The 23,538-nt window shown below is 46.1% G+C and overlaps 3 protein-coding genes across 8 annotated transcripts; 1 reads left to right on the top strand and 2 right to left on the bottom strand.

The window, feature by feature from the left end:
* Positions 1-3,486: 3,486 nt before the first annotated feature.
* Positions 3,487-11,056, bottom strand: LOC118086238 (interferon-inducible GTPase 5). The gene is made up of 3 exons (XM_060275666.2): positions 9,730-11,056; positions 8,474-8,600; positions 3,487-5,377 (listed from the first exon to the last, which is right to left on the bottom strand). Exon 3 carries the CDS (start codon positions 5,305-5,307, stop codon positions 4,273-4,275), a length of 1,035 nt encoding a protein of 344 aa, XP_060131649.1. The 5' UTR covers positions 5,308-5,377; positions 8,474-8,600; positions 9,730-11,056; the 3' UTR covers positions 3,487-4,272.
* A 1,771-nt stretch (positions 11,057-12,827) lies between these two features.
* LOC118086966 (uncharacterized) lies at positions 12,828-17,537 on the bottom strand. Its single transcript, XM_035119089.3, has 2 exons — positions 17,034-17,537; positions 12,828-15,343 (listed from the first exon to the last, which is right to left on the bottom strand). The coding sequence occupies exon 2, from the start codon at positions 15,336-15,338 to the stop codon at positions 14,421-14,423; it is 918 nt and encodes a 305-aa protein (XP_034974980.1). The 5' UTR covers positions 15,339-15,343; positions 17,034-17,537; the 3' UTR covers positions 12,828-14,420.
* Positions 17,538-17,558: 21 nt separating this feature from the next.
* Positions 17,559-23,275, top strand: IRGC (immunity related GTPase cinema). Of its 6 annotated transcripts, none has more exons than XM_035119081.3 (2): positions 17,559-17,700; positions 21,539-23,275. In XM_035119081.3, exon 2 carries the CDS (start codon positions 21,555-21,557, stop codon positions 22,791-22,793), a length of 1,239 nt encoding a protein of 412 aa, XP_034974972.1. In that variant the 5' UTR covers positions 17,559-17,700; positions 21,539-21,554; the 3' UTR covers positions 22,794-23,275. The 6 variants fall into 6 exon arrangements, with proteins under 6 accessions (XP_034974972.1, XP_088527319.1, XP_088527318.1 ...); XM_088671193.1 differs by lacking the exon at positions 17,559-17,700 and adding an exon at positions 17,908-18,052; XM_088671192.1 differs by lacking the exon at positions 17,559-17,700 and adding an exon at positions 17,947-18,056.
* Positions 23,276-23,538: the final 263 nt, after the last annotated feature.

The following is a 23,538-nucleotide window of genomic DNA, read 5'->3' as shown; positions in this document are numbered from 1 at the left end:
CAATAAAAAGGACATCTGGAAGATCCTACAGCCTTCCTCAAACTGATGCCTTCCAGGTGTTTTCTACTTCATTCCCCATCATTCCTGGCCATTGGCCATGCTAGCTAGAACTGATGGGTGTTGTAGTCCAAAATTTCTGAAGCATAACTTGCTTTGGGAAGGCTGAGGTGAAATACTAGTATACAATGGGATTAGGCCAGAACTAAACCACCCCACCCACAATTTACCCCTCTATTTGTGGTTGACAATGGTGGATGCCAACCGTTTGTTTCATTGTGGTGGGTCAAAACGATGCAACCTGTTTTGGGAGGGAATGACATTTCAAGTGGCATTCATTTAGGTCTGTATAGATCAGGCCCGTAGATCAATGTTAGCGCTACCCCCAGCATGATGAATTTGGAAGGACAGGCTGATTGGGCAAGGAGATTCACAAAGCCACCCAACTTCTGTTTTATCTTCAGGAAGGCTTGCTCAATGTTCTGTCACCGGGAGTTGCCATTTTCCTGGCCTAGTCTAACAGGACCAGCTCTACTATTAGCCAGTGTGAAGCAGCTGCCTCAGATAGCAGACGCTGAGGGTGTGCATATTGGGGGAAGTTCAGTGGTGGCGGCTATTCCTGACCGTTTCTCCGCTAGCCACTCTCCTCTTTTAAGATGCCATGAGACCCTTGGCATACCCTCCAACATTTCTCCGGTGAAAATAGGGACGTCCCATTCCATAATGATAATTTTACTATTTATAACCCTACACATTTTACTGGGTTGTCCCAGCCACTCTGGGCAGCTACCAATAAATATAAAAACATAATAAAACATTGAACATTTTAAAATACCGTAACTTCCCTATACAAGATTGTGTTCATACGGCTCAGGGGTCAGATAACTCCATACCCTCCAACATTTCTCCAATGAAAATAGGGACATCCTAAGGAAAAGCAGGACATTCCAGGATCAAATCAGAAACCAGGGCAGGAAAATAGAGGCACTTGCTGTTTTTGCTTCAACAAACCAATATGGCTACCCCTTTGGAAGCAGCCTGCCTGAGTCCCCTAAGGCCATTTCCCTCATGTGAGGAGAGGACAGGGCTCCACTGCCAGTGTTCTAAAGTCATTCAATGGCTGATCCACTTCCTTTTTGTCCATGGAATGGCGTGAGGGGCAGCAGCCATCTTGTCCTTCACCTCAGGCAACAAAACCTCTTGTGTCATTGTGAATGTGGTGGGGGCAGGAGGCTGACCCGGGAGAGGGAGCCACTGATTTATGGGGCTGGGAGCCACCCGACAGGCAGCAGCCAGACCAGGAGGAGGAGGAAGAAGAAGAGTTAGGGCAGGATGAGGTGGAGGAAGAAGAAACTGTTCAGGCAAGGGATGGGCCAGTTGACTCCCCACCTTCCCCTGCTCCGCCATCTCCTAGAACCAGGGGGGGCTTGAAGAGAAATGAGCAGCAGTGGCTTCCGTACAGAAGACGTTGCCCTGTGGGAGCTGCTGTAGGTGTTTCTCTTGCCAATAAAGTGTCAACTACCAGCCATGCATCTCCCTGACTGTTATGTTTCAGTGTGTTTTACTCAAAGAAGCAAAACCACACATGCAAAATCCAAGCTCACAAGATCCCTTGTAGCCCAAATTGTCTGTAGGCAGTGGTGAACGAAGCCGCTCCGGCACTCGGAGTGGCAAACATAACACACCCCAGTGGCGGGGCGTCGCCACGTAGCGACGCTGCGCATGCGCGCTACTAGCAGGTTGCCGGCAGCTCTGGACCGCCCCTCGCTTCCGCCCGCAGCCCAAGTGGGATGGGGGCAAAGCGTGCGCTGAGCGGCTTGCTCACCCACCCGCTTGGCACTTTGCCTCAGTCCCGCTTGGGCTGCGTGCGGAGGGGAGGGGTGGGCCAGGGACGGGCACGCCGAGTGTCACCCCCCTCCAGGGTGGCACCCGTGGTGGCGCGCTCCCATCGCACCCCCCCTTCTAAGCCCCTGTCTGTAGGCTCTACTATCCTCAGACTGAATGAAGAAGCAAGACTCATGTTTTAAAGAATGCCATAACAAAAAGTTCAAAATGGCTGCAAGTCCTTAACTTTATGAATCTTGATCTTTTAACTATGTTTTAAATCAGGCATCCTGAAACTTCAGCCCTCCAGATGTTTTGGACTACAATTCCCATCATCCCTGACCATTGGTCCTCCTAGCTAGGGATCATGGGAGTTGTAGGCCGAAACATCTGGAGGCTGCAGTTTGGGGGTGCCTGTTTTAAAACAATTTCTAGCCCCTGTGGAAACATGTTGGTGCAGGCAACTCTCCCTGGCCATCTAACCCAGAATGTCTCACTTTGAGAGATGATCCTCTTCCGCAAAGCGAGTGTCTTCAGCTGCATTAGTGTCAGCAAAGCATTTTCGAAGTAAAAGGGGGAGAGGAGAGCAGGCAGTGTGACAGTTTTGCTTTGTTCAGAGGGGAAATGTAAGCTTGATTTCTACAAAGCAGAAATCCAGTTTCTCATCTCAGATCCCCTTACGTTGAAATTTGCCCCCCTACATATCAACACAGAAAATTCAGTGTTCAAGAATGAGTCTTCAGGCACATAGCAAATGCATTTCCTTTACTTGGTGGAACTTAATTGAACACAAGGGCGTACCCACCATGGGGCAAGTTAGGGCAGCTGCCCTACTCTAGAAGCAGGGCTGGTGGGCAGAGGCGGAGCACAGCCCGGCGGAGCGCGAGTTCGCCATTCCCGCCGCGCCGCGCCGCACCCTCCCTCCAGCTCCCCGGCGCGCCCTCAGGCAAGGCCAAGCGCGGCGGGGAACCAGGGAGCGCGGCGCGGTGGGCGGGAACGCCGAACTCGTGCTCCGCTGGGCTGGGCTCCGCCTCCGCCCACCAGCCCTGCTGTTAGGGAGGGGCACAGCCCGGCGGAGCACGAGTTCGCCGTTCCCGCCCGCCGCGCTGCGCCCTCCCTCCAGCTCCCCGTCGCGCCCTCTGGCAAGGCCAAGCGCGGCGGGGAACCAGAGAGCGCGGCGCGGCGGGCGGGAACGCTGAACTCGCGCTCCGCTGGGCTGGGCTCCGCCTCCGCCCACCAGCCCTGCTTCTAGGGAGGGGCACAGCCCGGCGGAGCGCGAGTTCGCCGTTCCCGCCCACTTTGTGGCCCCTCCCCTTCCGTGCCTTGGCCCCTCCCCTTGCCCCCCCTAGTTTTGATCCTGGGTATGCCCATGATTGAACACTACAGAAAATAAGATAAATGAGGTTAATAACATAAACACAGTATAATATGTTAGCAGTACAAATCTGAAATATTGTTAAGGCTGGGAAACCTTGACTAAACCTTAAGCAAATCATAATTGCCTGAATCAGCAAGGCTAGAATTGGGCAGGAAGCAAAATATTACATAGGCCAAATGAGAGAGAGAGATGCTCCAAGGAAGGGATATTTATTCCCAAATTCTCCTTTGAAGGAGGTGGTTTTTCCCCCTACGCTTTCTGAATTATTGAAGAAAAGCAAGACTGCATTCCACAAAATCTGCAACTTTATTATTATTATTATTATTAATTGAATTTATATACCGCCATATACCCAGAGGTCTCAGGGCAGTTCACAGAAAACTTCATGAAAGAAAAAAACTATATGCCCAAAACACCTACACTTCAACTTCTACATTAATTTCGATTATTGCCTACTATCATCTAATGAAATAATTATAGCAACATCTAATAAAACTACATCAAAATCAAACAATTCTCTTTTTTAAAGGCATACCTGGGTAGAAGTTACATAGAGAGGTTTCGATAGGATGTTACATCAATATGACAAATGTGTCTAGTTTTACATATGAGTATATTTTAAAAGTATCAGTTAAAAATAGCATTCATTGTGGACACGACATGTTTAATGAATCTCTAAGGGTGGGATGACCAATTCAATTCATAAGAGCAGTGGTGTACCTGCCTGGCACGCTTGTCTCCAAAGGACTTTACAAAATTGAAAGTTGCTTTTTATTTCTACTTTTAAAAGCTTGATTGTGTTGTATTGCCGTAGGCATATCAGCTATAAGAACTGGCCAAAATGGGTATGAAAAAGGGTGCCAAAGTGGGAACATTTTTGTCATCAGAGCAGCAGCAGTTCCTACTTCACCTTGAGTTGCATCATGTCTACCTGGGTGCTCTGCCTAGTGCTCTGGTTCTAGGGCTTTCTTTCGAACCCTTTCAGCATCCTCAGCTAGATTATTGATGAAGCTCAACAGCATCCAATAAGTGCTGGTAAAAGACACCCCTGCTGCTACCAAGCTTCTAACTAGTTAATGCGGGATTAATGTTCTTGCAGAATCGGTTATTTTCTTTATAATGAGATCCCTGGTAATTTCTTCCATCCGAGGAGACTTCATCACGGCCTTCAATTTCTCAACAGGCTTCCTGGCCAATTTGGCCCGCCTAGCCAGGGAGTCATCATCCAGCTCAAATCTCTTGCAGAAGGCAACCATGGACCCAAGCAAGAGGGCAACATCACAAGCCACAGGAAGGGCTGGAATGGGAATAGCATTGATGCCAGCAGACGCCAGGGATATTTTCCATATGTGGCTCTTCAGCACAGATTTCTTCTTTTCCGTGACTTCAGGGGAAAACATGGGAAGGCTGAGCGGGAATGCATGTCTCTTTAGGCTGGGCAGATCTTTCTCCAACGTCTCCACCAGTCGGGGGAAGTCATACTTGGCAAGGTCCCAGGAGGAGATCAGAAAGACTTGAGGGATGGTGCTCCTGAAGCACTTCTTAAGCTGCTTCTTTAAGTCATTCCTCATCTTCTCAAGGACTTCCTCTTCATTGAAGGTATTTGGGTAAGTCCTTTCCATGTTGTCTAGATCTGCATCTACTTTGGAGCGCACAAAATAACACTTCTTCTCCATCTCCTGGATTGCCTGAGCTAGGTCAGTGTGGTTGGATCGGAATTTCTCTGAGCCAACAATGATAAAGAAGTCATAGCTGGGGAAATCCACCATCTTAAGGTAACTCTCTGGGGAGAAATCTGGGGATCCAATTCCTGGCAGGTTCCAGAATTTCACTTTGGGGTCGTTAGAATGCGTATAAACCTTTGGATTCAGTGTAGTTTCTGTCACTCCTACAGGGGCAGCACCATCATCTTCTGCCTTCTTGCCTCGGAGAGCATTGATGAGGGATGATTTCCCAGAGCCCGTCTCTCCAGTGATGGCAATGTCAAGCTCAGTGTTTTCCATCTCCTCCATCTCCTCTTTCACCTCAGAAGTTGCTTCCTTCATTCCACCATCACTGAAAACCTCCATAAACCTCTCATATATCTTGATTGCTATATCTACGTTCATGTCTGTATTTTTCAATATAGTCTGGATAATCTCAGTCAACAATGAAAGTTTTTCTGCAAATGAATTTATCCTAGAAGAAAAAGGGAGAGCTCAGACAGGCTTTGTCAATACTATTGGCCCTTCTAGCTGGGAAACTCAGTGATGATTTACACTCAGCTCAAATATAAATATTTTCTACTCAGCAAAAAATGTTTGAATTTTTATATTGTGGGTATTTCAACAAGGAATTCCTTTTGTGCTCAGTGTTGCTCTTAAATTTACATTCTTCTCAGTGTCCACACAACTGCATCATTATCAAAATGCCATTTTATATTTCACCCCCCTTTTAATCCAGACTTTCAATTTCCTTGTTTTTTCTGTTTTTGTTTTTACATATTGAGTTTTGTGTAGAAACTGTAAATTCAGATTAAATGCCAAGAAAACATTGGAATTTTGATGAGGACATTGTCATGTAGACACTCAAAAACTTCCATGTATAAGTAGAAAGAAGTCCTCTGTAAACTGTGGTGTGGAAGCTTCCTCCCAGAAGTGGCTCACTCAGTGGGGCTGAGACACAATGCTAGTTTACAGGCACACCTGCTGCTGCTTACCGAGAGGGAGAGGGCAAGGCAGCAGAGAGGATAGTGTTGCATTCCTGCTCTGGTAGGAGCACTGCATTTGATCGGCTGGTGTGTCTGCACCATGCTGAACTCCCCACCCCTTTGCATCACCTGGTAAGACACAGGGACACACCGATTGGTAAATGAACAGTGTGGCTACACCCCACAGAATGAAGCACTTCTGCTCTGTTCTGATTTTTCTTAAAAACAAATATTTGCTTTGATCCAATCCACTGTGCTCACTTGCGCCCACACTTGAAAGGGTTGCCATAAGGCATATCAGAGCCCAGGATTTCACAAAATACACATATATGCATACACTTTCATACCTTGCAACTACCATTACACCTAGAGTTCTGCAGCAGTGGCTCAACTGCCAGGACCCCTGGGAAATGCCATTCCCCAGACTCCTAATTCTTGTATTTGTCAGGGACCCTGATGCTCAACCCATTGCTGCTGTTGCATTTTTGACATCATGGGAAGCCTACTGCGGACTCTCCCTATTGCCTATACAGTCAAACCTCGGTTTGTGTCTACCTCGGTGAGCGACTGCTTCGGCGAGTGACCGCCGCGGACCCGGAAGTGTTTACATCCGGGTTCCGCAGCGTCGGATGCGCAGACGTGATCTGCACAGCTCGCGCATGCACAGAAGCACTCTATGGGCGCTTCGTGCACACACAGAAGCGTGCCTTCGGTGAATGACCGCTCCGCAGAACGGATTGTGGTCGCAAACCGAGGTACCACTGTATAGTATTATAGGACCGGAGGCTGGCTTGAATGATATATTTGGAGTGGGAATGTTCAGGGATGTGGATGAGGAGATATCATTGAATATATCCTCTCCTAGCTTGTGCTAACAAGCTCCAAACTTAGCATTTCCACAAAGGGTTATTGCGGCCCAGAGTTGCGTATTTTGTGTATTTTTGAAGTATTTTTCCCTTTATCCCTCTTAAAAGAAAAGACACGACACAATGCTCTTAAAAGTATAAAAGATATTTACTTACAAGCATCTCGAGATACAGCACACTCAAGAGGTAGACTGGCTTAGGTAAAAAGTGATATATACATGTGAAGTTCACTTATAGGAAGTGAGACTCCATCTCATCTCTCTCTGGGCTGGAAGCCTAGAGAGAGACTCACTAAGATGTTGCTTCTTAGATGTGTGTAGTCCAAGAGGTCTGGTCCAAGAGAGTGAATTTATCTGCCGCGTTCCCCAACTCATTTGCATGTGGAGGAACAGGAAACCAAGTTAGTCATGTGTTCCTCCACAGTCCTCCAAGTGGACTCTCTAGGAATTGTTGTGATTTGACTGCACCTGTTTCACATCCCACATTTGGGTGCCCTCTAAGCCTATGGTTTCATAACTGTAAGATTGGAGTCTGTAGTAGAAGGAACTGCTAAAGTGGTCAAACTAGTCTGTTCAAGTTCATGGGTCTGCCAAGTCTGTTAGGCATCCATTTGCATGTCTAAAGAGTTGGTCAAGTAAAGATGTATTGCCATAGAAATGACTAGCTAGTGATGATTCAAGAAGGAAGGGAGAGGTTTTCCCTGCATCCGCTGGCTGGATGCCACATCATTACCATGAGCAAGGCTTTGTCTAGTCTCATCTGGAGCTGGGAAGACACAGAGACCAGACCTACTCTCTGTGCTGGTACCAAGGATTTGGTTTAGACCCTCACCCTGCAATAAACCTTAGGGAATTAACATCTTTTGAAGTCTCGCCCCACACAGTTACACATTGGGGTGAAGCCAGTGGACCAGTTAATGTACATAACAGCCAGTCATTGTTCACTTTTGCCTAGTTTCATTGGCAATTTTTTTTGGGGGGGGGGGGGCTTCAGATAACTGTTTTTTATTTCCAGCCTCTTTTTATGCACTCTAGCTCTTCCCTAGTCAGCTCAACAGCCCAGAAGGAAGTTGCAGACAAAGGAGAGTTTGAAACTTCCCCTCCCCATCCCATGATTCTGATGATAATCCTTCTCCTGACAATGCTATTACCTACCTTCTTGGTAGCGGCACGCGCCCTGTGGAACGCCCTTCCATCAGATGTCAAGGAAATAAGCAGCTATCCTAATTTTAAAAGACATCTGAAGGCAGCCCTGTTTAAGGAAGTTTTTAATATTTAATGCTTTATTGTTTTAATACTCAATTGGGAGCCACCCAGAGTGGCTAGGGAGACTCAGCCAGATAGGTGGGGTATAAATAATAAATTATTATTATTATTATTATTATTATTATTATTATTATTATTAACCTTAGGGCAGTGGTGTCCCAACTTTTTTCATAGAGGGCCAGATTTGATGAAGTGAACGGCCGTGGGGGCCGGCCAAAGTTGTTGACCTTTTTTTTGTTGAGTTTTTTTTAGCATTTTAACTGCCACAGGGGCCGGATTAGACCTACCAGTGGGCCAGATTAGGCCCCTGAAATGGACTTTGGGCATGCCTGCCTTAGGGGAAAGCTTCAGAGCAGCAGGAGATCAAACATCATTGGGATCACAAGCCTGCCAACCAAGCAAAGGGAAAGCAGGCTGGGAGGGAAAGACTTTGAAGGAACTCTGTTAGACTTACTTGCTCCTCAATATCCTTGATAAACAGTTGTTTGATGATAGGGTAGTTTATCTTCTCACTTCAGCTGCGCACACTCTCTCCTGTCCTCTCCGGACTTTGTGGCAGAGGACTTAGTTCATAGTTTTACCTAAAAACAAAGCAATTGTCCCATGGTAACCACAATGAAAAACCTGTGAATGGGCAGACCTCAGAAGGCTGTTGAACCAACTTTGTCTTTCTGTCAGGCCGAGATGTATCCCGTAATAGGAAATGTAGGATAGATCCACACCACACATTTATAGCACATTCAAAACACGTTTAAAGCACATGACTTCCTCCCAAAGGATATTGGGAATGCTAGTTCCTCAAACATAATTTTTTTTAGCACCCTTAAACTACAGGATTCCTTGGGGAAAGCCATGTGCTTTAAATGTATGGGGAATGTGCTTTAAACAGGCAAGTGTAAGAGTGTGGACAGGGGTGAAAAGCAAAGGTCAAGAGAACTTTTAACAAAGAGTTTCATTTGTTTCTGCAGTGCCTCAAAGCCATCCTTGGCCACAAAGAGTGAGCAAATCTCTCCTGATTATGGCACATGTCATATGTCTATGTGTACATTATCTCTTTCCTTATGGAAGCTTGGGGAGGGGGCTGACCCTTAGCACATCTGGAGCTGAGGGAGTACATCATGCAGTTACTTAGGGATTGCTTTTTCTTATGTGGGTGAGTAATAAAGAAACCTTTTGTGAAGTTCCCAGAGTCTCGTAGATGTTGCCTGGCAAACAGAGCCAAGAGGTGGATTGAAAGCTGAGCAGGTAAGGTCACATCCCCTAAAATCCTCCTGCTACACCACAAAGGAAACTTCTGATTGCCCCAAGCCAAATGCCAATGGGTTTCTCAGGTAAGAAAACGCCCCCCAACAAATCAGCGTTGCATACCTGCAGGCAGGGACCTGCTTTTTAAAACTTATTCTGCAATGACACATGATATTAGGTAATTTATAGATGATATATGGTGACGATAAAGGCTCAGGAACCATGCCAGGACCGAGAGGAAATCTTTTGCAACCCAAAGAGGCGTTTCCACTTAATGTCTTTTGAAAGTTTTATTGCAAGCTAAATATAAGCATTCTAATTTTAGCACCCACCTAGCAACATTTGCAGTGTGGGATCACAGGCAAAAATATGCTGTTGCCCATATTTGCTCTTCATAAGGCACACTAGCCAAGCACAACCACTGTGGGGAAATGAAAAATACCTGTTGCTGCTGCCCCTTCTTACCTCTTTTTCAGAACATCTCTGGAGCGCAAAGGCTGGTCAGCAGTGGAGGTTGAGACAGGTTGCAAATGTCTCCATGGTGTTCTGCAAGGGTATTCAAGTGCAGGCAAGGGAGAGATAACCTAATCAGTTACGGGAAAATGTTAGGTAACTCAAAGTGAAACAGCAGTTTCTTCAGACCGCCTGTGAAGAAGGCTTATCTTTCTGTTCAGGCTTTCCCTGGCCCATAAGATTGGACCCTATATATTACAGTACATGTTTGAAACTTTCGAATTTCTGTTTCACTTTCTTTAAGGTGTTTAGGTTGGCTTTAGGTTGAGTTTTTGTTTAACATTTTCATGTGTTGTTGCTGTTGGCATCCGCCTGTCTCGGGAGGCAATGGAAGAGTGTGCCTTCGGGGGTGAAGTCAAACTGTTGGAGAGACATGCTTTGTTGCAGCTGAGGCAGGTGAAGGCGTCTGGCTATTGCTGATGCAGGCATACCATGGCGTTTCTCTTTCTGCAATCCTCCCAGCGGTCGTTCCTCCTCTGGTCACTGCTGTGGATACACAACTTGATTGTCTCAAGGCACTGCAGTCACCTGCAAGGGCAGGGTTAATGTTGCCAGCCTTCATATCACGTTTGCATACATGCAGAGTTGTTTTAATGACATATATTAATTAACCTTTTGCAGGTGAGCTCCCATTGCTCTGTCCCAGCTTCTGCCAACCTCACAGTTTTAAAGCATGCCAGTGCAAGTAGATAAATAGGTACCGCTGCGGCAGGAAGGTAAATGGCGTTTCCGTGCACTCTGGTTTCCGTCACGGTGTTCTGTTGCGCCAGTAGCAGTTTAGTTATGCTGGCCACATGACCCCAGAAAGCTGTCTGTGGACAAATGTTGGCTCCCTCGGCCTGAAAGTGAGATCAGCGCCACAACCCCAGTCACCTTTGACTGGACTTAACTGTCATGGGGTCCTTTACCTTTACGGCTTAAAAATAAGCACTTCCATTTTGATCACTGTTTAGCACCTTAAAAGCAGCCAAACTGATGCATTAATTTTATTGGTAGTGAAATAAAATATTCTGCAATAATACACACACACACACACACACACACACACACACACAGAGAGAGAGAGAGAGAGAGAGAGAGAGCAATGTGACATACGAACTTTTGCTTACTTTGCATGCATGCATTTTGCACTCCAGCTGACTTTCTTCTAAGGTTTTGTGTGGTGCTTTTTTAACCTCACATCTCCCTCCCTCCCCCATCTCTCCATCCTCCCCCCCCCCATCTCTCACAGACATCCTGAGCCCCCTGAGCGATCTGCAATTGCTTCCAGCAACTTGTTCAACTAGAACTTGATTCATGCCCTGGAACTACCGTGTTTCCCCTTTTTTAAGACACCGTCTTATAACTTTTTTCCCTCAAAAAAACACACAGTGGCTTATTTTCAGGGGGTGTCTTTTTTTAAAAAAAAAAGTGCTGGTACAACTGGGACCCACTGGCTCAGGATGCTCGGTGCTCTCTTCTGCACATTGCTGGGCGCGTTGTTGGCGCTGCCAGTTCCGAGCGCCTGCAGGGTGGGGTGGGGGTGGCAGTGCTTTAAACCCCCAACCCTGTAGAAAGCAATGGAAGTTATGGACTGTAACAATCCTTAAGAGGCGCAGGTCTTAAAAAACCCCTGGTATCACCCTTGAAGCACAGCCTTCCAAAGTCAGGGGGGAATAGGTCTGTTTAGACAAAGGAAAGGATCGGGGGTGATTCTGTGCCCTGGGACCCACAGAACTACTTTAAAAATCCCAACCTGGGGGGGGGGTCAAATAGTGAAGCCCCATAGCCCTGTAGCAACAGAAGGCACATTCTGAAGCACCCGAGCTGTTCGGTTCCATAAAAAATCCAGGAATTGTAAAATTAACAACAATAATGGGGGGGCACTCTATCCAAAGAGTTAAGAAGGAATGGGAAAGTGTTGAGTTATATATGGAAAAATATGGAAAGGAAAGTTAGTTAAAGATAAAAAATAAATAATTATCGCAAGGGGAAAAATAACATCATAAAGGGTAATAATATTAAATATAAAATAGACAACACAACAGAAAAAGCAAGTATATGACTAAATGAGATCGCACAGGAGTGAGGGAAGTGGGGAGAGAGGGAGGGGGGTAAGGAATGGAAGGAGGCAATGGTTGGAGGAGGGTATAGGGGGATGAATTAAAGGAAAATTAAGACTGAGAAGCGCATGGTTTTTGTTTTTTAAAGATGCAAAGGCTTGCAATCAGCCAAAGTATAGAGCCCAACTTCTAGGAGACTGCGATCTACTTGCGGATTTATAAACTGGAGGTGATCTACCCCCGTTATATTGGTGTTCAGGTCAGAGTTGTTTTTAGAGAGAGGAAATATCCCATTTTTGAGGTTAAAGTAAAAGTTCCTGACCTTTTTTTTATAATGAGGAAATGCTGCTAAAACTCCGTTCTTCATTCCACGAAGGGGAGAGGGGGCGGGGCCGGGTGCTCAAAGACAAAAGAAATGGAAAAGGAGATAGCGATCAAATCCAGCCTCGCATTCATGCAGCCGTCGGGAGAGGCAGGGGCTGCAGCCGAGTGCTGCTTCACAAACAAACGGGGGAAAGTGCTTAGAACCCAGAGAATCCAGCTGAAAAACACGAAGCAGCAACAGCAATTGCACACACACCATCCCAAGCCAGCACAGTAACCAAGTCCCAAAAGCAAGAAAGGACTCAGCAAACACTGCTGCGGCCGGCGTTGCTGCTGCTGACTCGGGGAGCTCAGTGATCTCTTCCGCACAGCGCCTATCACTATGGCTTATTTTCGGGGTACGGTTTATATTTCTCAAATGCTTAGAAATGCTGCTATGGCTTATTTTATGACTACGCCTTAAAAAGGGGGAAACACGGTATGTATGCGATTTGGCTAAGCAGTGAGAGGCCTTCCCCAAAGCCATGCTGATGCCAGTGTACTGCCAGCTTCAAGGAGCGATCAGTTGCATATGCCTAATTAATTCCACAGAACTCAATGACACCTAGAACTCATCCATCAATCATCCAGAGTGAGTGTAGGAATTCCTTTCAGCAAACGTATCATGCTTTGATGGACAACAAATGCCTTCTCTCTCATTTATTGAGAAATATGAGCCTGCTCCTTTTCAGCAAGGACAAAACTATTCTAATTTGACGAGATTTGACCAGCCAAGACTCTTGTCTGACTCTGTTTTAGACCTATGGCAGGAAACCTACGTAACTGATGCAGTGGCTACTTTTTTATTCTTAATATGTGATTGTACTGTACTGGAATTTCTTGTGTTTAATTGATATTAACTGATATGTTCTAATGGTTATTTTATAATGAATTTGAAATGGCATGTCTACAGGTGAAACTCGGGAAATTAGAATATCGTCAAAAAGTGCATTTATTTCAGTAACGCAACTTAAAAGGTGAAACCAATATATGAGATAGATGCATGTCATGCAAAGCAAGATATGTCAAGCTTTTATTTGTTGTAATTGTAATTATTTGTCGTTAGGTGGGTCAATTATAAAAGGAATGTAATTTATGAAATGCAATAGCGATGTTTATTTTTGTATTATTGTAACTATTTGTTTTATTACTGTGGAATTTCCAAAAGAAAGCATTTGTAAAAATTAAAAGAAAAATAAAAAATAATAAGTTGCATTATTGAAATAAATTCCATCTGGCTGTGGAGCAGAGGGGAAGAAGCACAGGAGGGCTGTTTCACTGCCTCTGCTCAAAGACCAGCTCTGATTGGTCCACCACCATGAGCAGGCCTACTGAACAGTTTCCAGTTCCTTCCCAACTAGTCCTTAAAAGGACTTTAAGAACTACTGTAGTGTGCTGGTATGCTTCCTCCACCATCCCCACCCCTTTTCCTTGTGTCTATTTTGGGTTGAAAGCCTGATCATATAAGTTGCTCTGGGAGCCTTTTTGGCTAGAGTATTGTATACATGTTGTAAATAATAAATAAACAAATAAAAGCAATTGGGGCTTAAGATATCCATGTTGGTCCATAGGCATAGAGCTACCTAGTCTTCCTAATCTGTTTGCATCACCAATCTCCAGAGGGCATAGCTGCCAAGTCTGTCTGGACATGCGTAGAAGCGACTTCCAGTGCCGCTCTGCCCAATTTCCAGTGTCCAGACATGGGAAGAGCAGCACCCGAAATCGGTTCTGCGCATGTCCAGACATGTGCATAAGAAGCCTCCTGGCAGGTAGGAAATCGGGAGATTTACGGGATTTTTTTCTATTCGGGATAACAGCAGGAAACGGATTAAAATCCGGGGGTTTCCCGCAAAAAACGGGAGACTTGGCAGCTATGCCAGAGGGGTGTTTTCCCAACCACAAAGGTTCCCTGTGAGAAAATGTGGCTCTTGGATTGGAAGTTTCCTAGCAGTACATGGATCAAAAGGAAGCTATTCTTCAAAATCAGTGCTTATCAGAATTTTATCAATGCAGTTTCCCCAACTCAAAAATCCTGTTCAAAAATGCATAAGGTATGGCTGAGCGTGCATAAAAATCCATGAGTTTGTGAAAACAACATACAAAATGCATTTAATTTGGGAGGGGGGACTGTTTGCAAAAATGTGCACATGTTCTGCCTCTCTCATGTACAACCAGGGGAAACTGTGAACCAGTCTTTTTAGAAACAAGGAGAGGCAAGCTCCTTTCTTAGCACTGATCTCACTCTAGTTGCAGAGGCTTCCTCGCATGTGTTTGCACGTGGTCCTTGTTCCCATGAAAGAACCGCACGATGCTGGTCCAAGAACCTGAGATCCTGATCCGGTAGTGAATGAGGCCTCCCCGCACGTCGTAGATATTGATCTTATTCTCCCCTTCGCCAGAGGCGAAGTTCAGCACCTGCCCACCGCAGTCTACAACCATGTAGGCATTGTCCTGGACACAGAACGGCTCCTTGGCAAACTCTTCCACGGCAAACTCCAAGCAGTGCCCTAGTTCCTCGGAAAGTACCCCCCAGGAGCGCAAGCTCTGCCTCACTCTCAGCAGGTCTCCGACGCTCAGTGGCTCCTTGTGATTGGCCAGCCTCGCAAGGTACATTTCGGCCGTCCGCTCCTTGATATCACACTGGATCCGCTTCTTTATGACATATACAGAAATCTGGCAGTCCCCCTTGCCGGACCGAAACTCTATGGGGGGTCCATCACACTGGATGACCAGCTGGGCATTTTGCTGCACAGACCAGGGCTCCTGGAGAAAGGTATCAATGGCCTTGGTGAAACAGGCTTGGAGTATGTAGTTGACGCCATCCAGCCGATCGCGGTGCCTTAGGAGATTCTCAACTGTCAGTGGTTCGTAAGAGGGCAGTAGGTTAGCCACGTACAACAGGGCATCCTTCATGATACTGAGAACACTGGTGGGCTTCCACAATTGCTTGGTTGTCACGGCAACCTCGTGGTCCGTGCCCATGGGGGAATAATCCGCTTTGTTCACAGCTAGCCACATCGTGGAGAGGAGAACAGCGAGCGCCACCACGACCGCGACGGTCAGCAGTTTGTTCATGAATCTCCAGAGCTGAGCTGTAAACCACGGGATGACGATGCTGAGAGACCATTGCAAGACAGTGCTGAGGACAGAGGCCATGTTTCCTTAAAAAAGAAGGACATATCATCAGCGCTTGGAGGTGGAATTCATTGATGGTTTTTGTTTCCACAATTTAGGTTAAAGGTTCAGTATCTGGAGAACCACAGGTTCCCCACCTCTGGTGCCTAGGACTGCAGCCTTTGTCAACTGATCACCTGGGTGAATCCATTAAGCCATCCATCGATATACAGTAGAGCAGGCATCCCCAAACTGCGGCCCTCCAGATGTTTTGGCCTACAACTCCCATGATCCCTAGCTAACAGGACCAGTGGTCAGGGATGATGGGAATTGTAGTCCAAAACATCTGGAGGGCCGAAGTTTGGGGATGCCTGCAGTAGAGCCTTGGTTCTCGAACGGCTTAGTTGACGAACAAATTGGCTCCCGAACACCGAAAACCCGGAAGTAAGTGTTCCAGTTTTCGAACACCAAATGTCCAAAGCTCCTGCAGCCAATCGGAACCCACGCCTTGGTTTTCGAACGGTTTCAGGAGTCGAACGGACTTCCGGAACGGATTAAGTTTGAGAACCAAGGTTCCACTGTGCTAGAAAGGTGCCTTCACAATTAATTGATCAGCAAATCCAAAACAATAGTTTTTAAATTTAAAAATACAGCTGGTGCCACCCATCATCTTAAAAGAGGCTTTCCCACCTGTGTTTGTGTGAGAGAAAATAAAGAGCATATCGATGTAACGTATGCATGCTTGCATCATCTATTCTAACTGAAAACTTTGCTGTGCAACTCAACAGATTTTGCAATGGTCCTAAAAAAGGGAGGCATGCAGGCATTGTACAGTATGTCACATTGTATTATGTGTGACATTCCTGATCCTTTCTTACAAAAGACAGTGAGGGTGGGATTGCAGCCTCATGTTGTGCACACGCTCACCCGCTAGTGCCACAAAAATTTAGTTTTTCTCATTCATGTTCATCTCTAAAATGCTTTCAGTCCAGATTCATTCTAGATCCTGCCATGCACAACAGTGGGCGTGGCTACTTAATTCTTATAGGAAACCCTCCCTCAGATCAGATAAAACAAGCACTTATTCATGCAGAACCTAGTTAAGCTATGTAACTCCCTCCCACAGGAAGGAAGCGATGCTCACCAACTTAGATGGCTTTAAAAGCGGATCAGGCAAATTAATTGAGGAGAAGGCTAGCTAGACTGCGGCAGAATGTGAAGGTTACAGGGAACCAGGCAGAGGGCCTTCTCGGTAGTGGCACCCGCCCTGTGGAACACCCTCCCATCAGATGTCAAGGACTATCTGACTTTTAGAAGACATCTGAAGGTAGCCCTGTTTAGGGAAGTTTTTAATGTCTAATGCTTTGTTATTTTTTATGTGCTGTAAGCCTCCCAGAGTGGCTGGGGAAACCCAGCCAGATGAGCGAGGTATAAATAAATTAAAAATTGTTATTACAATAAGCCAAACTGTTTCCCAGAAGAGAACTGCTCCTGTTGCAGCTTCCGGTTTCTATTTTGCACATGTCCTATCAATAAATCCTCCTCTGGTTCTTGCCAAACGAACCACTGCGTCCTTAACGTTATAAACCAGACGATTGCAACCCGGATGAGCAGCAGAGTCACCTGCATTTCTGTGTGGACTGTGATCCTAGAACAATAACATCTGGGGAAGAAATAAAAATCTCCTACCGGTACTAAAAATTGCACCTGCCTCCTCTCAGTGACTGAAGTACTTACATATCGCACGCCGCCGTTTCTCCGTCCTCCTCTCCTTCAATGAGAACAATCCTACTTTGTTAACTTTTCAGTTTCGGGTTCCTGCAATGCATGTGACTCCACATTGGCGCACGGTGCTGCCTCTAACGGCGCGCAACGAACAGGTCCTAAAGCCGGTTTCCCCTTACTCGGTTCAGGGGAAATAAAGAAATAAAGCGTTTCAGTGATCTCGCCGATTGTCGCGATCGTGCCATTTCTCTCCCTTGAAAAATAAAAAATAAATATTTAAAAGCATTTTACCTGCTTAGATTACTGCCTTTATAAATAAATTTATCCGCGCGCGCCCCCGGCCGCACACTTCGCACGCCTTTTTGTATATACACCACACAGCAAATTTTAATTTTAACCCCCACCCCCACCCTCGCTTAAAAATAATAATAGCGATTCTGTTGCGGTCCGAACTCATTCCTTCCACCAGGAGGCAGCAAGGAACAATCAGCAGCTTGGAAACCGAAAGTAGATCGTACATGTACAATCAGGGCGCTTCTGGAGCCGGCGCGCGGGCAAAACAAAACGGCCCCTCGGGAAACCCCCTCAGTGCCCCCCCCCGACTCCAAACGATCTGCTCCACATTCTCTCCTAGGTCACTCTGCTGAACGTCTGGATCTCCACGGATTTGCCTTGAAAGGTATGTGGGGTGGATGGGGGCTGGAGAGGAGCTGGGGGCGGCTGGCCAAAGTTTAGCCAGAGCTGAGTTCAGATCGCGAGCAATTCAGATTACAGGGAAAGGGAGATTTCCCCCAAAGCGGCTGGCTCCGCAAGATCAAGAGATCCCCTTCGCCCACCCCGCCTCCCGACCGGTGGATCGCTGCGAATCTGCCACTGAGGTCGCGGGAGGACAATCAGAGTCCCGCCTGCAAAAGGACGGGATACAGCGGGAGGAGTTGGAAGGAAAATGTGGGCCGGCGGCGCACACACTTGACTCGGAAAGCCAGCCTCCCATCCATCTGGATCCCGGGGAAAGCGAAGACCCGGCTCTGGCACGTTCGTGGACTTTTCAAAGCCTTTTTGTTTCTGCTTTTTCGGAGCGGGGCGAGGGGCGAATGTCGTTTCAGTAGGTGGCCCTTGGCTTAAAATGTTTGGAAACTGTTGCTGCCTTGGCTTAAAATATTTGGAAACTGTTGCTGCGTTGGAGGTACTTAAGAAGCAGGAAGTGGCTCAGGATACGACGCTGAAAAACAAGAGCGCAGGACAACAGACGCATTGCTATTAGTCATAGGGAATCTCCAGCGGCAAGTGCAGTACTGTATATGCTGCCAGGTATTAACTAGGAAGCAAATAGCTCTCGCCTTCCTGTATGCTTCTGAGAAGCGTCTGCTTAGCCACACTGGAATGCAGGATGGCAGAGTGCATTGGACTTTGGGCCGATGCAGCAGGACTCTTAATAATAATGATAATAGCAACAGCAACAACTTATTCTATCAGCGCAGAACACTAGCCAAGGAGGACCAAAATTGAGAAGATCCATAATTGGTATAGGACTGTAAATTATTTGATGTGTTAATGCGAATGGAAGTCGATAAAATTGCAGCTGCGGTATAAGGGCTTGTTATTCTGACTAGTGTGTATTGGAATTTATAAGTTTTTGGAGTGCAGAGTTAAAGTAAATCATCAAATCGTCAATTCTAGCACGGGGGGCAACAAAATAATATAATTTGGCATCTGAACAATTGGCATTATTAATTGGATTATAATTTGGTATGGGCAATGAGGCATTTAATGAGTTATTGTAATTGAAAACTAATAGAAATTATTACCCCCCCAAAAAGAGAAGATCCATAATGGAGAAAATCCGGGGGGGGGGATTGTAGCCTTGCGCAAACAAAAATTTTGGCCTTGCTCAGAACGCCATAATTACGAAAGATTACCAAAGTCCACCCCAGATTCTATTACTATGCTTCAGCATTAGTACGTACTGTGTATTTTGTAAGTGATTATAATGTTCTATAATTTTTTCCCCTTCCTTTCTTTCTAAAAGCAAACAAAAACCGAAATGCAATGCTCCCTCTTTTGTGAAATTAGCAGAATCTCACAAGGCAGTCAAAGTGAAATGCTCTCACTGTGTGTGTGTGTATGTGTGTGTGTGTTTTAAAGGTCAACGTGCTGTATGTGCTAAGGCAAACTGTCAGTGAAATTCCTTCTGATTTGTTTGCAGAGTTATGCAAATAACTTTCTGGTGCACTTTTCCCTTATCACAAGAAGTGAATCTTAGTGAGCCACTGCTGGTTCATTGTAGACAATATTAGTATTAATCCAGTGATGGCGAAACGTGGCCCTCCAGCTGTTTTGGGACTACAATTCCCATCATCCCTGACCACTGGTCCTGTTAGCTAGGGGTGATGGGAGTTGTAGTCCCAAAACAGCTGGAGGGCTGAGTTTGGCCATCACTGTATTAATCCAAATCGGCCAATGGTCTCAAGTCGGGAAAAGGCAGCTGTGTGCAGAAGAGGGGGTTGCTAAATAAAGAGCTTTTTTCACCTCTGGTCCAGCATCTTGTATTTATCGTGGTCAACCACATGCCCATAGTTTTAACTGCACTGCCTGAATCAGTGCTTTCTTTTCTCTGCCCTAAATCTTCCAACATGCAGCTTCCTTGGAGTTCACAAATTCGGGGGGGGGGGGGAGAGAGAGAGAGAGAGAGAGAGAGAGAGAGAGAAACATTTCTCTTGAGTACTTGTTCATCTCCAGAGCTCCTTGCGTGAATTAGGCCCCTTAAGTTGGTTCTGAAAACATTTAGCAGGGAAGTAGCAAAAGGAAGTGGTTAGGCTGTGTGGGAATAAAGCTGAGAGGCTGGGCTGTGAGCAGGTGCCTGCATTTTGAGGATGTGCATTTAAAGCAAAGGAGAAGAGGAGGAGGAACTGAGATGCTTTGAAGAGAGGTAGTGGCCATTTCTGATGCAATGGTGCAAGGATGAAAAGGAGCTTGCCAGGACCAAGTTGGATAGGGTGAATTGTTGGTTCGCTGTCAGCCAAATACCGTGGCACTTTTCAGGTGGAGAAAGTCAGGCCTGAAGTAGGGAGAGAGAGAACTCCCCTTGACTAAGACTATAAAGGTGCAAACTAACTGATGCTTTGTTGAGCAAACACCTGCTGGCCTGGGCCCTAGTCCAAGATGGCTGCCAAGAGACGACGTGAAACAGAGGTTGGCAAGAGCAGCCCCAAAAGGTGTGTTTTCCTTCAATGAACTTTCACTACTAGCACACTGGGGTTACAAGATCAAGGAACAGACAAAGAGCGTTTTAGCCACGTTCTTTGAGTATAAACAGTATTTTGTTATTCATACCTCGCTGTCTTTCTCTGGGGGAACTTTTTCATTTTTAATCATTGCGTTTTCCTATGGAAACTTAAAGTTCTGCTCATTCTTTATTAATAAGAATAATAAGAATAATTTGATTTCTCACCTGACCCTTTGCAATAAAGGCCCCGGGGTGGATTGCAACAATTTAAAACACAATGCTAGAAACGGTTTAAAACACCCGGAGGTGTTGCTTCAGGATGCAAACACTGTTGAACGGGAATGATACAATGAAGGTGTTAGGCGCACACTTGTAGGGAGGGGATTCCACAATTTAGGGGCTACCATTTGGGGCCTAAGTCATTTTAGGGCGTTAATCACTAGTGCAAGTGTTTAAATTGGCTACACACCAACAGTTTATGTGATGCTTCTCTTTCACCCTGGGAAAAATGAAAGTCAAGATTCTAAAGTCAGTTTGAGGGCCAGTGGCCACATTCCTTATACAGTGGTACCTCTACTTACAAATAACTCTACTTACGAATTTTTCTACTTACAAATGGAGCTCCGTCCGCCATCTTGGATGCGGTTTAGATAGGATTTTTTCTACTTATGAATTTTTAGATAGGGTTGCTTCGACTTTCGAATTTTTTCTCCCAATGCATTCCTATGGTATTCGACTTACAATTTTTTTCGACTTACAAATGTGTGTTCGGAACGCATTAAATTCGTAAGTAGAGGTACCACTGTACTCAAGCAAGAGGCATTATCAGAGTTCAATGGCAAAACCCAGAAAAAACATGGAGGTGTAGGGCAGCTGAGGGGTGTGGCCTGAGGAGAGTTCTGAGGGCCATATAGAGAGGCCCAAGGACCTTTGGTTCCCCACCTGTGGACTAAACAAAAGGGAAGCAGGCTATTGGTTCTTGCTTCAGAGGTCGGAGCCAGGCAGCTCTAATTTCCCCTATCCTGATAACCTCTCACATAACAAATTTTGGATGGAATAAGGCCCTATTTATAACATAAACATTATTCAAGACAACGTTGGCCCCTTTTCTCTTTCTCCAAATATCCAGCCCAGAGTTGAGCTGGCTGCATGGCTCTCTAAATGAAAGAAAGGTGCCCTGTCTCATGCTATCTCCTCAGATGATGTCTCAGATGTGGAACACATTGTCCCACAATAAGTGAAGCCTGTTCAATGTCTCCTTATGTGTTACATTCTCTCCCTTTCCTGCCAGGCCTCGACACGATCCTATGGCAGTTCAGCCGCCGCCGGATTCTCAAAAGCAAGCCTCTGCATATGCAGAAGAATATGATATCATCACCGAAGAAGACATCGAAGAGATTAGGGACGCACTTGAAGGAGGAAGAATGGCAGAAGCAGCATCCAAAATATTGGAAAACCTGCAGGCTTTGGAGAATGCCCAGCTGGACATTGCAGTAACGGGAGAGTCTGGCGCCGGCAAGTCCTCGTTTGTCAATGCCATTCGAGGCCTAGGGGATGAAGACGAAGGATCTGCCGACACTGGGGTTGTAGAGACCACGATGGTGCCCACTCCTTATCCACACCCCAAGCACCCCAACGTGACTGTGTGGGATCTGCCCGGAATCGGCACTCCAGATTTCCAGTCCAGCACTTACCTGGAGCAGGTCAACTTCTCCCGCTATGACTTCTTTATTCTCATTGCCTCAGAACGCTTCAAGTCCAACCATGCCCAGTTGGCGAAGGAAATCCAGCGGCTGGGCAAATGCTTCTATTTTGTGCGCTCAAAGGTAGACTCAGATCTAGAGGCCACCAAAAAGCGCCGGCCAAAAGCCTACGACGAGGAGGCGATACTGAGGAAGATTCGAGAGAATTGCAAAGCGTGCCTTCAGGCCGAAGGAGTGGCTGCTCCCCAGGTCTTCCTCCTTTCCAGCTGGGAACTAAACAAGTATGACTTTATACAGCTTGAGGAGACGCTGGAGAAGGAGCTGCCGAGCCACAAGAGACATGCATTCCTCATGGCCCTGCCAAACATCTCTTTGGCCATCTTGCAGAAGAAGAAAGAGGTCTTGCAGAAGCAAATCTGGAAGCTGGCTACCGTCTCATGTGGAATAGCAGCTGTGCCCATCCCAGGCCTCTCTGTAGCTTGCGATACAGCTATTCTGGTTAAGTCTCTTTCGGAATACCGTCAGAACTTTGGCCTAGACGAAGAATCCCTCGGCAAATTAGCTGAGAAAGTTGGCAAGACTGTGGAGGAGCTTAAAGAGGTGATCAAGTCACCACTGGCCAAAGAAATCTCCAGGGACCTCGTGGTGAAGATGCTAACCAAAGCCGGTGGAGGAGCGTTGATGCTGGTGGAGTACTTTGCCAGCACAATCCCTGTATTTGGCTCCGTGACAGCTGGAGGGATATCCTTTGGAACCACCTATTACATGCTTTACAGCTTCCTAAATGAGGTGGCAGGTGATGCTCATAGTGTCCTCATCAAGGCCTTTGAGTCTGATGTTTGAAAGAGTTCTTCGGATCTCGTGTAGTGGAACATGATGGGTGCTTAGCTTCCAAATGTATGGAACGGCACCAAATCAAACAGAGCTCTGTCCTACAGTTCCCGGGGTTCTTTGGGGAAAGCTATGACAGTTAAACTAGAATGAAGCTGGTTGAAACTTGTCGTGTAGATGTGAGCCATATGCATTTGACTGGAGGCCTTTTTGAATTGGCTTGCTTCCTTTAGTGAAAAACTGGATGGTGAATGTTTAATTTTGTTTTAATGTTACCCCTCTAATGACTTTATAACTAAAGCCAAGATTGTGCTGTTTTATAGTGAAGCTCCTTGGGCAACGTTCAGGGCTTAACTTAACAAAGAACTGGAACACAAATCAGTTCCCTTTTTACTAGTGGTTCAAGCCACAGATTGTGACAACCTGAATCTTTAGGCCTGTCTTGCTTTCCTTTCTTTTTTCCTTTTGGAATAATAAAATGTGGCTAATGTAAAGCATCTAGAGTGGACAAGTTCCTTGGTTTGAAGCAGAAGATTTAAAACAAGTGGCATCTTCTCACTCATAAGTAACTCTGAGCCAGGTCCCATTGTCCTCTAGGAAAAACTTTTATCTGGCCAGCTCCAATCCCATTAGCTATATTGGATCTCCAGGTTAACTTCTAGATTCAATATTAAAGCAACAGCCCATACTAAGGAGGAAAAAAATAAAGGCTGGGAGAAATTTTAATGGGATGGGGCACACATTTCCCACGAGCCTT

This window comes from Zootoca vivipara, chromosome 6, assembly GCF_965207765.1.
Source record: "Zootoca vivipara chromosome 6, rZooViv2.hap1.1, whole genome shotgun sequence".
Lineage (NCBI taxonomy): Eukaryota > Metazoa > Chordata > Lepidosauria > Squamata > Lacertidae > Zootoca > Zootoca vivipara.
This window is presented reverse-complemented; position numbering and strand designations above follow the sequence as displayed.

Bases quoted from the DNA above. Each gene is read 5' to 3' on its own strand.
- LOC118086238 (XM_060275666.2), bottom strand. From the start codon at position 5,307: ATGAACGTAGATATAGCAATCAAGATATATGAGAGGTTTATGGAGGTT.
- LOC118086966 (XM_035119089.3), bottom strand. From the start codon at position 15,338: ATGGCCTCTGTCCTCAGCACTGTCTTGCAATGGTCTCTCAGCATCGTC.
- IRGC (XM_035119080.3), top strand. From the start codon at position 20,184: ATGGCTGCCAAGAGACGACGTGAAACAGAGGTTGGCAAGAGCAGCCCC. The intron at 20,237-21,538 runs GTGTGTTTTCCT...CTTTCCTGCCAG, and splicing joins GGCAAGAGCAGCCCCAAAAG to GCCTCGACACGATCCTATGG.